At 41.2% G+C, this 16,678-nt stretch overlaps 1 protein-coding gene across 1 annotated transcript in view; it reads right to left on the bottom strand.

Annotated features, from left to right (window-relative positions):
• USH2A (usherin) overlaps window positions 1–16,678 on the bottom strand; it is an 824,795-nt gene that overhangs the window by 295,456 nt on the left and 512,661 nt on the right. Inside the window, exons 46-47 of the mRNA XM_069726496.1 lie at window positions 11,741–11,891; window positions 11,495–11,637 (exon numbers count right to left, since the gene is read on the bottom strand). Of these exons, the coding sequence (XP_069582597.1) occupies window positions 11,495–11,637; window positions 11,741–11,891 (294 nt within the window). The remainder of the gene's footprint in view (window positions 1–11,494; window positions 11,638–11,740; window positions 11,892–16,678) is intronic.

The following is a 16,678-nucleotide window of genomic DNA, read 5'->3' as shown; positions in this document are numbered from 1 at the left end:
TAAACTTTTAACCCTTCTAACATCCTAAAAGAATAAAAAGACTCCAGGAAAATGATGCTGATGTAAAGTAGACGTCTGGTAAATGGGGTTCTCATTAAACTGTACACTTCTGCAGGCATCGCCAAAATGCCACCATGACTTTTTGTTCTTTCTCAGGTTACGAGTCCCTTTTTGCGACTTGTAGATTTTTGAGTTTTCATAAAATCATTTGCTAATGACTGGTATTGGAAATTTAAAAATCTATAAGTCACAAAAATGGGAATGTTAGGAAATGCACGAAGTGTTCAATAAAGACATAGTCTGGGGAAAGTTCCCTATAATGGTATTAAAAAATCAAAATTCGAAAATTGAAAATTTACAAAAAAACTGTTGCCAACTTTCCAATATTTTTATAAATATATGCAAAACTTAATCATCCTAAATTTGCCACTGACATAAAGTGCAATGTGTCATGAAAATAAATTTTAAAAAATATTGCAGAATTGCTGGGATATGTTAAAACATTCTAGAGTTATTACCCCATAAAGTGACACATGATACTTGAAAATATGGCCTTGGTCAAAATAACCCTAGCCTAACAATAGCACTCTATAGTGTAACATAGGTCTTAGATACCCTGTTAAATGGACCTTTCAGCAGGGTTTTCCTATGTAATCTGAGGGGAAGAGGTGCTAATTCCAGCGATTTGTCACTTACTGGTCTGCTTGTTGTAATGTTGATAGAATCCTGTTTTTTTCTCTGCTATAGATGTAGCAGTATTCAGAATACTGCACTGTGTATAACCCCGCCCACACTCATGATTGGCTGCTAATCGGTCGTGGGGGTGTGGTTGGACTAGGAGGCACGAGTCACCTAGTCCTGTAGTGATAAATCTCCCGCTGATAAAACACGGATTGCATTGAAACCGCAAAACACAACCTAGCAAGTCACATATCACTGGAGTCAGCGTCTCTTCCCCTATATCGTGCTGCTCTCGGATTACATTGCAAAAGCCTACTGACATATTCCCTTTACTGCAGATACAGTATGGATTTGTAGTCCGATCTTTCTGTTTCAGCCCTTTTTTCCCACCTCCACTTATCCAACTTTCCTTCGTTTAATGGGTTAGTAGGCTTAAATCGAGTATAAGAATATAAAAGAGAAAATATATAAATATATTTTTAATTATCATGCGGATTTTAAAAGGATTAAATGGGGTTGAAGTGGATTAGAAAGACATAGTTGCTTACTTCAGTCCATGGGTTGGATCTGGTATTGCAGCTCAGATCCATTGAAATGAATAATAAGGATGACTTGCAATACCACACACAACCTGTACGCAGAGGTGGCGCTGTTTTTTTTTTTAACTCTAAGTCTGTTTTGTTTTTCAATACAACCGCTTCAGCTGATCTTACATTAGTATACTCTCAGCTGTCACATCGGTGCAGCTTTCCAGGACTATGGTCTTTTTTTTTTTCGGCTCCTGGTACGGTGTGTCAAAAGGGTCATCTCAATTATGTAAAACACAAGTAGCGCCTGTAATTGGGCTAGTTGGCTAATACAATGAGAAGCTTTGAACAAGAGGAAAGTTATGTTCACAGCTGTAGCTATCACTTTCTAAAGTAAGAATTCATGGCTGAGATGACATGAAAAAGATGGTTATAAAATTTTAATGGAATGATAAAAGGCAAAAGTCATCCTCTCAGCTGAATTCTTAAAATCCCTATATATCACCATCAAGCCCTTAACTGTAAAATCAATGTAGAATATAACATGTTGTCGATGCTTTTGTCGCTGGACGGGAGGCGGCTAACGATGACAGTTACACGGAAAGCGGAGGCAGCGTGCAATGCGAAGAATAACAGACCTGTTGTGACTTCCCAGCAATTATTTGTACAAGTAATTATTGATAACGGAGCCGTACCTTCTCTCCTCTATCCTACCGCACTGGGGAAAAAAAAAATCGGAGACGAAGAGGATCTATGATTCATATTCCAGGACCGCCATCATTAATAAAAGAAGATTGCTTCATTTCGGCAAATTAAATTATCTTTTTTATGGCAAGCTATTTTGTTCAACTACTTTAGAAGTCTGTACTTGAAATGAAGGGGAAAAATGCTATAAATATTTCCCAATTATCTGTCTACGGTGGAATCGGCTTATTTACTTTCGAAAAATTTTTGGCATCTCTTCATTGATTCCCATTAATCCCGGTGGGAATGACTGGGAATCCAAATTTTCGGAGTGGATGGGTAGAGTTGGGAATGTGCTGGATAATTAGTGGCAGAGTCTTGGCCATGGTTTTGGCCATAGCCATCATATTTTGTTAGCTTAGATAGGATCTCAAAGGCAGTGGCGTACTGCATGTCATGAAGTCACTATGGGGCCCTTGAGAAATGGGGGGCCGGGTACTGAATGGCAGCGGCCTTTTGTCTGGTGTCTTTCATCTTCTCTTGACATAAGCTGTGGGAATGACTGGGAATCCACATTTTTGGAGTGGATGGGAAGAGTTGGGAATGTGTTGAATAATTAGTGGCAGAGTCTTGGCCATGGCTTTGGCCAAAGACATCATATTTTGTTAGCTTAGATAGGATCTCAAAGGCAGTGGCGTACTGCATGTCATGAAGCCACCATGGGGCCCTTGAGCAATGGGGGGCCAGGTACTGAATGGCAGCGGCCTCTTGTTTGGTGTCTTTCATCTTCTCTTGACATAAGCTGTGGGAATGACTGGGAATCCAAATTTTTGGAGTGGATGGGTAGAGTTGGGAATGTGTTGGATAATTAGTGGCAGAGTCTTGGCCATGGCTTTGGGCACAGCCATTATATTTTGTTAGCTTAGATAGGATCTCAAAGGCAGTGGCACGGCATACTGCAGGTCATGAAGTCACTATGGGGCCCTTGAGCAATGGGGGGCCGGGTACTGAATGGCAATGGCCTCTTGTCTGGTGTCCTTCATCTTCTCATAAGCTGTATAAATGTATGGCAGGAGCCCACTCTAGACAACCACCTGTATCTGCTGTAAATGGAGCTCGCTCTTATCACAGCCCACGTTGGGCTCTATGATTTTGGGAACCGAATGGTAACTCTATAGATTTGTTTTTTGTTGACCAGGGGTGGACTATACTTCTTCAATCTACTGGAATGTCCAGAAAGGTCCCGGAAAAAGGGGAGAAAACAAAAACACACGGAAGAGTTGGGAAAGGTCCCATATGCGGGGTCTGGAAGAAAGAATAGCAACTTTGAAACTCATCAAAGAGAATGAAGACTTTCTAGACAGAACAGAAGCATCTCTACTGGTCACAGAAGGTGCAAAAAGTGTCAGAGAACCTCCAAAAGCAGATGAGTGGAAGCATGTGACCAAAAGAAGCAAGAAGACCATGGAGAAATCACCAACCACACAACTGAAGAACCGATATCAAATCTTTGTAGAGGATGAAGATGGCACACCTAAGAATGAAGCAATACCAGCAAGCAAAAAAGAAAAGGGCACACAGCAACAAGTGACAGCAAAAAGTACAGCCAAGAAGCAACGAAGAGTGGTGGTGGTGGGAGACTCACTACTGAGAGGCACCGAAGCAGCCATCTGCAGACCGGACATAACTGCAAGAGAAGTATGCTGCCTTCCAGGTGCGATGATCAAGGATGTGACCGATAGGATACCAAAGCTCTTCAGCTCCAAGGACGTCCACCCATTTCTTCTGATACATGTTGGCACCAATGACACGGCAAGGAAGGACCTACCGACAATCTGCAAGGACTTTGAAGAGTTGGGGAAGAAAGTAAAGGAACTGGATGCACAGGTAGTTTTTTCTTCTATCCTTCCAGTAGACGGGCATGGCACCAGGAGATGGAACAGGATCCTTGATGCAAACAACTGGCTAAGACGATGGTGCAGACAACAAGGATTTGGATTCCTGGACCACGGTGTGAATTACTGGTATGATGGACTCCTCGCCAGAGACGGACTACACCTCAACAAACCTGGGAAACACACATTCGCCAGAAGACTCGCTACACTCATCAGGAGGGCGTTAAACTAGAAGAAGAGGGGACGGGAAGAAAAACATTAGACTCGAACAAAGACGACCCAGGAAAACATACTCAGAAGGGAGGTAAGAACATTTCTAAAACAATCCACAGTGAGGAGATTGGAACAAAACAAAATCCTCTAAACTGCATGCTCGCAAACGCCAGAAGCCTGACAAACAAGATGGAAGAACTAGAAGCAGAAATATCTACAGGTAACTTTGACATAGTGGGAATAACCGAGACATGGTTAGATGAAAGCTATGACTGGGCAGTTAACTTACAGGGTTACAGTCTGTTTAGAAAGGATCGTAAAAATCGGAGAGGAGGAGGGGTTTGTCTCTATGTAAAGTCTTGTCTAAAGTCCACTTTAAGGGAGGATATTAGCGAAGGGAATGAGGATGTCGAGTCCATATGGGTTGAAATTCATGGAGGGAAAAATGGTAACAAAATTCTCATTGGGGTCTGTTACAAACCCCCAAATATAACAGAAAGCATGGAAAGTCTACTTCTAAAGCAGATAGATGAAGCTGCAACCCATAATGAGGTCCTGGTTATGGGGGACTTTAACTACCCGGATATTAACTGGGAAACAGAAACCTGTGAAACCCATAAAGGCAACAGGTTTCTGCTAATAACCAAGAAAAATTATCTTTCACAATTGGTGCAGAATCCAACCAGAGGAGCAGCACTTTTAGACCTAATACTATCTAATAGACCTGACAGAATAACAAATCTGCAGGTGGTTGGGCATTTAGGAAATAGCGACCACAATATTGTGCAATTTCACCTGTCTTTCACTAGGGGGACTTGTCAGGGAGTCACAAAAACATTGAACTTTAGGAAGGCAAAGTTTGAACAGCTTAGAGATGCCCTTAATCTGGTAGACTGGGACAATATCCTCAGAAATGAGAATACAGATAATAAATGGGAAATGTTTAAGAACATCCTAAATAGGCAGTGTAAGCGGTTTATACCTTGTGGGAATAAAAGGACTAGAAATAGGAAAAACCCAATGTGGCTAAACAAAGAAGTAAGACAGGCAATTAACAGTAAAAAGAAAGCATTTGCACTATTAAAGCAGGATGGCACCATTGAAGCTCTAAAAAACTATAGGGAGAAAAATACTTTATCTAAAAAACTAATTAAAGCTGCCAAAAAGGAAACAGAGAAGCACATTGCTAAGGAGAGTAAAACTAATCCCAAACTGTTCTTCAACTATATCAATAGTAAAAGAATAAAAACTGAAAATGTAGGCCCCTTAAAAAATAGTGAGGAAAGAATGGTTGTAGATGACGAGGAAAAAGCTAACATATTAAACACCTTCTTCTCCACGGTATTCACAGTGGAAAATGAAATGCTAGGTGAAATCCCAAGAAACAATGAAAACCCTATATTAAGGGTCACCAATCTAACCCAAGAAGAGGTGCGAAACCGGCTAAATAAGATTAAAATAGATAAATCTCCGGGTCCGGATGGCATACACCCACGAGTACTAAGAGAACTAAGTAATGTAATAGATAAACCATTATTTCTTATTTTTAGGGACTCTATAGAGACAGGGTCTGTTCCGCAGGATTGGCGCATAGCAAATGTGGTGCCAATATTCAAAAAGGGCTCTAAAAGTGAACCTGGAAATTATAGGCCAGTAAGTCTAACCTCTATTGTTGGTAAAATATTTGAAGGGTTTCTGAGGGATGTTATTCTGGATTATCTCAATGAGAATAACTGTTTAACTCCATATCAGCATGGGTTTATGAGAAATCGCTCCTGTCAAACCAATCTAATCAGTTTTTATGAAGAGGTAAGCTATAGACTGGACCACGGTGAGTCATTGGACGTGGTATATCTCGATTTTTCCAAAGCGTTTGATACCGTGCCGCACAAGAGGTTGGTACACAAAATGAGAATGCTTGGTCTGGGGGAAAATGTGTGTAAATGGGTTAGTAACTGGCTTAGTGATAGAAAGCAGAGGGTGGTTATAAATGGTATAGTCTCTAACTGGGTCGCTGTGACCAGTGGGGTACCGCAGGGGTCAGTATTGGGACCTGTTCTCTTCAACATATTCATTAATGATCTGGTAGAAGGTTTACACAGTAAAATATCGATATTTGCAGATGATACAAAACTATGTAAAGCAGTTAATACAAGAGAAGATAGTATTCTGCTACAGATGGATCTGGATAAGTTGGAAACTTGGGCTGAAAGGTGGCAGATGAGGTTTAACAATGATAAATGTAAGGTTATACACATGGGAAGAGGGAATCAATATCACCATTACACACTGAACGGGAAACCACTGGGTAAATCTGACAGGGAGAAGGACTTGGGGATCCTAGTTAATGATAAACTTACCTGGAGCAGCCAGTGCCAGGCAGCAGCTGCCAAGGCAAACAGGATCATGGGGTGCATTAAAAGAGGTCTGGATACACATGATGAGAGCATTATACTGCCTCTGTACAAATCCCTAGTTAGACCGCACATGGAGTACTGTGTCCAGTTTTGGGCACCGGTGCTCAGGAAGGATATAATGGAACTAGAGAGAGTACAAAGGAGGGCAACAAAATTAATAAAGGGGATGGGAGAACTACAATACCCAGATAGATTAGCGAAATTAGGATTATTTAGTCTAGAAAAAAGACGACTGAGGGGCGATCTAATAACCATGTATAAGTATATAAGGGGACAATACAAATATCTCGCTGAGGATCTGTTTATACCAAGGAAGGTGACGGGCACAAGGGGGCATTCTTTGCGTCTGGAGGAGAGAAGGTTTTTCCACCAACATAGAAGAGGATTCTTTACTGTTAGGGCAGTGAGAATCTGGAATTGCTTGCCTGAGGAGGTGGTGATGGCGAACTCAGTCGAGGGGTTCAAGAGAGGCCTGGATGTCTTCCTGGAGCAGAACAATATTGTATCATACAATTATTAGGTTCTGTAGAAGGACGTAGATCTGGGTATTTATTATGATGGAATATAGGCTGAACTGGATGGACAAATGTCTTTTTTCGGCCTTACTTACTAACTATGTTACTAAGCTTGTATATGTCAAAGAGGTCTCTTGGAGAGCAGTAGACCCCAATATTTTGTTTTCCACAATACCGAGCCTTGGTGTTAAGATGAATGTTTCTTTGAGTAGAATCGGGGCACTGATGTGATGTGGTCTACTAGGGGTGTAGTTATGAAAATATTCGGAGATTTACTTTTTACACCAGAGACCCCCATGGACCGTTGCATTTGACTATTTTGACTTCTACAATTTTTAAGTTACACTTTGACTTGTCTCACAGTAAGGCTAAAGATGTCATAGACCTGTAACTTGTAGACAGGAGAAATGAAACCATTGATAACCCAAAATTCTACCGAAAGGTCAGACCTAGAATCCACTGTAGAATTGTTTTCCTATAGGAAGGACTAACTTCCACTGTAGAGTTGTTTTTCTATAGGAAGGACTAACTTCGTCGATCTACCTGCGTCCATGTACCACTAGTGCGACCACAGCAAAGTCCAAGAAAATTTGTGAAATTTCCGTAGACTGGAAAATCTACGACAACACGAAATTTTGTTTCTAAATGCATTCCTAAAACCATTTTCGTCATGTCCTTGTTGTATAAACTTGTTTTACAGTCCATATCCAATCGTCTACGTCTGTCTTTCCCCTAGAGCATAGAGAAATTGCCTATAAAAATAATCTTCAGAATGATAGCTGGAAAGTTAAACTTTTATTTGTGATAAAAACGGCTAAATCGCCCAAAATAGAATGGATTTGACATTTGTCTATTACTCGTTGCTTGATAGCCAAATTGTTCCGAAACATCCAAAACCACCTATAATAGCGGATTATAGACACAAGGTTAGTATTAATGCACTGAACGGACTGGAGGAAGCTTAGTGACACAATGTGGGATTTTCTAGATCAACACTGGGGGAATTTCTCATGTATGTCATACTATTGTGGCAATTATTAGCTTTATGGAAGCTGAAATGCATCAGATTTAATAGTCAGTGAAATCTCAATAAACTAAAAGCCCCCATACACATTAGATGGTTGGACAATTTTTATCTAATGAGTATGAGGGTCCACTGACTTTTCTCTGATGGTTAATGTTTGGGGGAGATAAGGATTGAACCCTTTGAGTTTATATGCCTGATCCTTATGTTCTACAAGGAGATAAGCCAATCCCTGATGACTTCACTATCCCCACAGAGAACATGTGATCACTCGGACAAATTGAGCATTCACGTGTATTGGAGATTCGGGGGAGATAACAGACAGATGCCAGGATGGGTTGAAGAACAGACCCTACCGTAGAGGCCAGAAAGTGATATGGGAGCTGAATGCACAGTTTTAAGGCCCCATACACATGGAACAAATATGGGCTGACAAATGGTCGTTTACCGGCAGGAAAAAAAAATCTAATTAGATTGCATCCACCGTGTTGAATTTTTTTTGGCCGATGATCCAGCCAGTGCTTATAATTGGCTAAAAAATAAAACATGTCTGATTAATTTTTTGGAAAGGCAGCTGACGATTGTTTTATTATGGCTGAAATCGGCCATTTCGAATTACTTTTCTTTGATGTGTATGTGGGCCTTTAGCTATGAGTAGAGTAATAATATCCTGCCCAATCTTTACCTTCAGCAATACAACAGAGCATTATTTAAATTTTTTCTCCTCTGCTCAATCTGTCTCAGTCTACACTGCAAAGCAGAAAAGTGAGCTGCAGATAGGAACAAGGTATTGTGATTGCTCTAAAAGCCTGTGGAGTATTTCAAGGACATTTTAAACAGACAAAAACAATAGAAATGCAGCGCCACAGGGTCCTGGGTCGTTGCAGTAATATCATTCTCCTCTAGGGGGGAGTGATGTTATGTTTGGAGGCAAAGAAGGACAACTGCATCCAGGAAATCACAAACATGCAACACATTTCATACTCCAGGCCGCCAGGGGGAGCCCTGCTCCTATTTATTAGGGCACTCCTCACACTTAGGTAAAACTGGTTGCCTGGGGAGGAAGTGAGTTCGTTGCTACCTGAGCTTCGCTCAGTGAGTTAGTTGCTGGCTGAGCTTCGCTCAGGTAGTTGGTCCCTGACAAGGGTGAGATCCTGTCAGAGATCGAGGAAGAAGGACACGGAGCTGTGCCTGCCCTGAGAGCTGCAGCTTCTAGAAAGAGACACTAAGGAGAACTGAATTTTAGAGAGGGTGAAGAAGTCGTAGCAAAGGAGTGGATTCCAGGAGGGGAACAGCACTACACAGGCTGCCTCCTTCTGAGGCGCAGGATCCCGGTATCCGGAACACTGAGGGAGCAACGATCCTTTATGCCTTGCTCCAGAGACCGGCAGGACAGCTAATTTCACGTTACCTGTCCGCCCTATAACTAGGAGGCAAGGTGGCACCGCTTAGAGGCTGGGGCATGATAGAGTCCCTGTAAAACGCCTCAAGCCACTGGTCATACGGGTATGTCCTATCCATCTGGGGGACAGAGAGAGAGACATAACATCTACAACATCTGTGAGGACCTTATGAGAAGCTTAGCAGTAAGGGACTACAACACCACGGCGCTAGAGGAAGGCTATTGATTTCTACCTGGATACGGGGACTCTGGACATGCCTCCAAACCGGCCGGACTCTGCCTGCCCTGTGGTCTGGTGCTCTGGACTGTGGATGCTGAAATCTTCAGTAAAGGTAAAGAGACTGCAACCTTGTGTCCTCGTTCTTCACTGCGCCTCTCACCATCCACCATCTACACACTGGGAAGCCCTGGGGATATACTTCACCTGTGGGAAGGTATACCATCTAGCTGCCATAACATCAGCCCAGCAGACCCCTAAACAGCGTCGGTCACCCTGACTGAATACCACAGGTGGCGTCACGAACATATCCCTTTAAAGACCTTTCCCTTTTACACGGACGTCCCAGGGCCGCGGACCGGGTCAGCCACCGTAACATCCCCCTGTGAACCGAAGGACCTGATACCGAGTACCCCACTGTCCTTGGAGACGCTCCAGAAACACCCCATCAAAATATAAAAAAATTAAAATTAAAAACCAATTTAAATAAGATGCATCATAACTCAGATAATACATTACTTTTAACTGATATTATCATGTAACACACAAATAAGTAATTACTTAATAGCAATTTTTACAATAGCTACCCTTAAATACATTTTTCAGAGTGACCACATTGGTCTCTAAATTTGTCCTGCATGCAATACGCAATCCTTGTTTCTCTCGTCTTGGTACAAATTCCCAGATTCCGGCATAAACCATGCTCCCATCTCTTACTGGCTAAAGATACACAATTATGAGCAATGTTGGCCAATCACAAAAAGGCTTCCTACAATTGAGGTTTGCAAGTAGTTGATCAGAAAGATTCTTTGCAGATTGGCCTTCAGGTACTCAAAAAGTTATTCCTGAACTGGTCATGATTTAGGAAACAAAATGTTGCACCTGTTTATAGGCCGGTGGGAGGCAAAATGGTAGCTGATGCCGTGGAGGCAGTGCCAACCCTCAGGCCCAGATGCCACATTAGTATTATAAATGTCACGTGGTAGATGGCGTCTCCTGGGACCCAGAAGAATGAAGTTACTTATTTTAGCCTTGAGTATCCTCTATGCCTCAACAATATGCAAGATAATACAATATATTGTATAGAGATATCACATCACAAGTTTTACTTAAAATTAAAAACATCATACACTCACTTAATCCAGGACCCTGACAAGTCCTCTGGCAAAGCTTGGACACATGCACCGGATGTCAGAGGCCCAGCGTGGGGTGATGAAGTTGGGACTTTGACGTCCTGATTTTCAGGTACTGTATCACCCTGCCATTCTTCAGGCCGCAGACTTAAAGCAACCTGTGGTCTTCAGAACGGAGAGCAGCAGTGCAGAGCGACCATGTCTCCCTGCTCTACTGCAGGTCATAAGTATATTGGTGTGCACAGCGGGCCAATATAGTTAAAGGCACACCCTCTGCTCCCCTACCGATTGCTACGCTACTGATTTAAGGTTCTTCTTTAGGATGAAATGCAACATTTTTCAGGGCCTTCCCCAGGGGTGCAAAATTTACAGTTGGGTCCTAATTTGTAATTTGAGCCTAAAAGACCCTCAGCCATATTAGGCGATGCTAGTATTATTAATGGTACCTGGTTGGAAAAAAAAAAGTTATGGTTAATTTTACATTGAAACCCAAAGCTTTTAGATACACCTCCACCCAATACTTTCTTTTTTTTTTGCATCATGCTAATATTTGTTACACTTCACACACACAAAAATTCTACAGCCTTTCAGTGTTGAAAATTTTGCATCCAATGTTGACCTTGACATTAGGATGTGGCTCAGAGTGTTGGGCGACCCCTTACGCTCTTGTTGCCCTAAACCAATTATTTTTCACCAAAACTGTTATATGAAATGTCCTCTGTTCTTTGAAAAGTTAAAGCTAGACATTATCTGTACCCAAACACTTGACCACGAGTCTTGACTTACTGTCTTCTTCCGTAGACATGTTGGTCCATTTGCTATAGGTATCTCCATAGGTATTGGAGGCAATGATCCTCAGTTCGTATGTGGTGTATGGTTGGAGATTCTTAACAGTGTAAGTGAAGGAGGCGCTGGGGCCTGAAAACTCACTAGAAAGTCAAAAGAAAAGAGTTATCACCATCTATCTTCATACTACAAGAAAATCAAACCCTAAAAGACATCTATTCAAGGCACATGTAGAATTCTGCTTACTCTGTGATTTTGTTGGTGGGGTTAGTCGATCTCATCTGGAGTCGATAGTTGGGTAAGCCAGGAGCGTTATTTCGAACTGGTGAAGACCAGACAACCTGAAGACTGGTCGGGTTGGCAGATGAAAGCCTCGGAGGCAGGACACCATCTGGAGCTGTCGGAAAACATGGATGAATTAGAGCAGAGAAAACTGTGGGGAGCATATGTTGGATAAAATTGAAATGCTCCATATACTGGAAAAAACTTTTCCTCGGGATCAACAGCGATGTTAACATGGACCATTTAACTTAATGTTTCACTGCTGAACTACCTCCGCGCCAACTCTTATTTCAGCATTACCACCAGGCTAACAGGGTTAACATAACACTAAAACCTGGATTCTTACCTATAGCAACAATTTTACTCTTCATGCAGATAAACCTTACTTTTATGGTACATTACATTTAAAAGGTAGCTTTTCAATGCAAACTAAGCAAACAGTAAATATATGATGTATATTAGGCGCCTGGAGAAAATCTGTTCCTGCTTCCTCTCCTTATGTTCTCAGTTCAGGATTCAACCACCAAATGTGTAATTACAGAACACATCTGTGTGACGGCCGTATAGACAGGACCAATGTGAGGGGCTAAACTGGTAAGTGTGGGGTTATTATTACTCTCCTCATTGGGGACGGTGTACACATAAAAATCAGACATTTTAGATCTTATAGCAAATATAAGTATTATTGGTGCTACAGTGTATTGGAAAGGCTACAAGGAAAGAAAAAAGAAAGTAATGCATCAATAAAAAATGGCTTTTTGTAGGAAAAAAATTGCAATAATAAACTAATATTTCCTGTTATGTAGAGATAATTTCTAAGCCATCATTCCATTATCATCATAGGCAGGATTGCAATAACTAGTATCTCCTATCCATAGATGATACAGGACCCACCATTGACAATAGGTGACTGATAACACCTCTATATACAGTAGATAACACAGGATCCAACATTCTCAATAGGTGATGTCACAGCTCACCTCCTCCTCCTGTACAATAACTGATAACACCTCTATATACAGTAGATAACACAGGATCCACGATTCACAATAGGTGATGTCACAGCTCACCTCCCCCTCCTGTATAATGACTGATAACACCTCTATATACAGAAGATAACACAGGATCCACCATTCACAATAGGTGATATCACAGCTCACCTCCTCCTCCTGTACAATGGCGGATGACACCTCTATATACAGAAGATAACACAGGATCCACCATGCACAATAGATGATATCACAGTTCACCTCCCCCTCCTGTACAATGACTGATAACACCTCTATATACAGAAGATAACACAGGATCCACCATTCACAATAGGTGATATCACAGCTCACCTCCTCCTCCTGTACAATAGCGGATGACACCTCTATATACAGAAGATAACACAGGATCCACCATGCACAATAGATGATATCACAGTTCACCTCCCCCTCCTGTACAATGACTGATAACACCTCTATATACAGTAGATAACAAAGGATCCACCATTCACAATAGGTGATGTCACAGCTCACCTCCTCCTCCTGTACAATGACTGATAACGCCTCTATATACAGTAGATAACACAGGATCCACCATACACAATAGGTAATGTCACAGCTCACCTCTTCCTCCTGTACAATGACTGATAACATCTCTATATACAGTAGATAACACAGGATCCACCATTCACAATAGGTGATATCACAGCTCACCTGATCCTGTATAATGACTGATAACACCTCTATATACATTAGATAACACAGGATCCACCATTCACAATAGGTGATATCACAGCTCACCTCCTCCTCCTGTACAATGACTGATAGCACCTCTATATACGGTAGATAACACAGGATCCACCATTCACAATAGCTGATGTCACAGCTCACCTCCTCCTCCTGTACAATGTCTGATAACACCTTTATATACAGTAGATAACACAGGATCCACCATTCACAATAGGTGATGTCACAGCTCACCTCCTCCTGTACAATGACTGATAACACCTCTATATACAGTAGATAACACAGGATCCACCATACACAATAGGTAATGTCACAGCTCACCTCTTCCTCCTGTACAATGACTGATAACACCTCTATATACAGTAGATAACACAGGATCCACCATACACAATAGGTGATGTCACAGGTCACCTCCTCCTCCTGTACAATGACTGATAACACCTGAATATACAGTAGATAACACAGGATCCACCATTTACAATAGGTGATGTCACAGCTCACCTCCTCCTCCTGTACAATGACTGGTAACATCTCTATATACAGTAGATAACACAGGATCCACCATTCACAATAGGTGATGTCAAAGCTCACCTGATCCTGTATAATGACTGATAACACCTCTATATACAGTAGATAACACAGGATCCACCATTCACAATAGGTGATGTCACAGCTCACCTCCTCCTCCTGTACAATGACTGATAACACCTCTATATACAGTAGATAACACAGCATCCACCATTCACAATAGGTGATGTTACAGCTCACCTCCTCCTCCTGTACAATGACTGATAACACCTCTATATACAGTAGATAACACAGGATCCACCATTCACAATAGGTGATATCACAGCTCACCTGATCCTGTATAATGACTGATAACACCTCTATATACATTAGATAACACAGTATCCACCATTCACAATAGGTGATATCACAGCTCACCTCCTCCTCCTGTACAATGACTGATAGCACCTCTATATACGGTAGATAACACAGGATCCACCATTCACAATAGCTGATGTCACAGCTCACCTCCTCCTCCTGTACAATGTCTGATAACACCTTTATATACAGTAGATAACACAGGATCCACCATTCACAATAGGTGATGTCACAGCTCACCTCCTCCTGTACAATGACTGATAACACCTGAATATACAGTAGATAACACAGGATCCACCATTCACAATAGGTGATGTCACAGCTCACCTCCTCCTCCTGTACAATGACTGATAACACCTCTATATACAGTAGATAACACAGGATCCACCATACACAATAGGTATTCCTGTACAATGACTGATAACACCTTATATACAGTAGATAACAAAGGATCCACCCTTCACAATAGATGATGTCACAGCTCACCTCCTCATCCTGTACAATGACTGATAACACCTCTATATACAGTAGATAAAACAGGATCCACCATTCACAATAAGTGATATCACAGCTCACCTCCTCCTGTACAATGACTAATAACCTCTATAAACAGTAGATAACACAGGATCCACCATTCACAATAAGTGATATCACAGCTTACCTCCTCCTCCTGTACAATGACTGATATCACCTCTATATACAGTAGATAACACAGGATCCACCATTCACAATAAGTGATATCACAGCTCACCTCTTCTCTTCTCTGCACAGATCACAGTAGGTCCACAACACAATATAGAAGAAATCTCTTTTTTTTTACTGGCTAATAGTGTCTAGATGATCTCTCGCATGTACAGAAAACAGAATAAAAAAAAATCAATTTTCTATAAACTGCCATAAATTTATATTATATTATATATACATACATACACACAAACTATGCATTTATATTTAGATAAATTATTTCTTAATTTGAAAACGAAGTGTACACAAGTTTACCTTTTTTTTGTTTTTATTAAGGAAATATTGTTACAATGGAAAATTTGTAAAATTCCCCCCCCAAAAAAAAAATTATTAAAGCACACGTTTTAAATGTTCACTGTAACAAAAAACACTTTCTTAACTTTGCTTTGTTAACTCGGTGTGATTCACAAATCCATGCAGAGTCGAGTCCACAGCAGAAAAAAAAACCCTACATTTTTGTAAATGATAGATGCGATGAACTAAAGTTACAATTACCTGAAAGATTTTTTTTAGTTAGATCAGTTCTGGAGGACTACAAATGGGCATTACTTTACCGGTGAAGATGGTTCTCAAGGTACTTTCCCCAGAGAAGGAAGAAAATGAGCTCCTGACATAGACTGTGTTTGAACTCCGTGTATTTCCCGATTATTTATTTTGTATCTCTAGTGCTCATGAAATATTATCCACACACAATTCCTCTGAGTAACCGTCAAGATGTTTTTGCATCTGCCAGAGTGGATACCGACATGATTCCCCTCTATCAATGTACAATGAAGAGCGTTGATGAGAAATGAAAGCCTACGAGGAGTAGCCCTAACGGGCGCACTTGAAAGATGCAGATACCAGGCAGACTATGAATACACATGAAATAAATGGCACCACAATGTGTGCTCTTGATAAACTGGGTCATTGGCGAATATCTTCTCGCAGAGTTTAATATAGGAATCAGTGTTGAAATTGAGTTGTGCCAACAAATAATTCAGTTCCTGGCTGGATGTTGTTACTACAAGAGGCGCTGAGCATTTTTCACTAGATTTCCATCTGTAGTGATTCGGCTGTGTCATTACATGACTAGGGACTGAAAATGGCAAGAGATATGCCGAAGCCCAACTTGTTTTTCCTGAAATTTATCAGTCTGAGTGGTGCCTTGATATCTTTTTTCTTTGTGGAAACTTTCATTGTACTGCGTTTCGTATCCATCTGCTTTCTTGACAGATAGGTTGACTTCACATTTGAATTTGGGAATAGCTGGGGCCATATTAATACTTTATGCATTGCTTTTTTTTTCTTCACTAGATACTAAAGCTCAAGGTTCATCCATATTACGGCGAGGCGTATTTAGGAGTGTCTGTGTTGAGCGTTGTATGGACGTCGAGTTGAAGGCAACAAAAGCAAAAAGTTCGATAACCAGTCATGAGACGGCCACATAACTAAAATCAAACTGGATCCCTGTTCTAGTATCAGATTTTGGAAACCATGACAGAATGGCCTGCTGTTTTCCATTTTCAGGACCCTTGAGATAATATAACACCCAAAAGTT

This window comes from Ranitomeya imitator, chromosome 5 (assembly GCF_032444005.1).
Source record: "Ranitomeya imitator isolate aRanImi1 chromosome 5, aRanImi1.pri, whole genome shotgun sequence".
In the NCBI taxonomy this organism is placed as follows: domain Eukaryota; kingdom Metazoa; phylum Chordata; class Amphibia; order Anura; family Dendrobatidae; genus Ranitomeya; species Ranitomeya imitator.
This window is presented reverse-complemented; position numbering and strand designations above follow the sequence as displayed.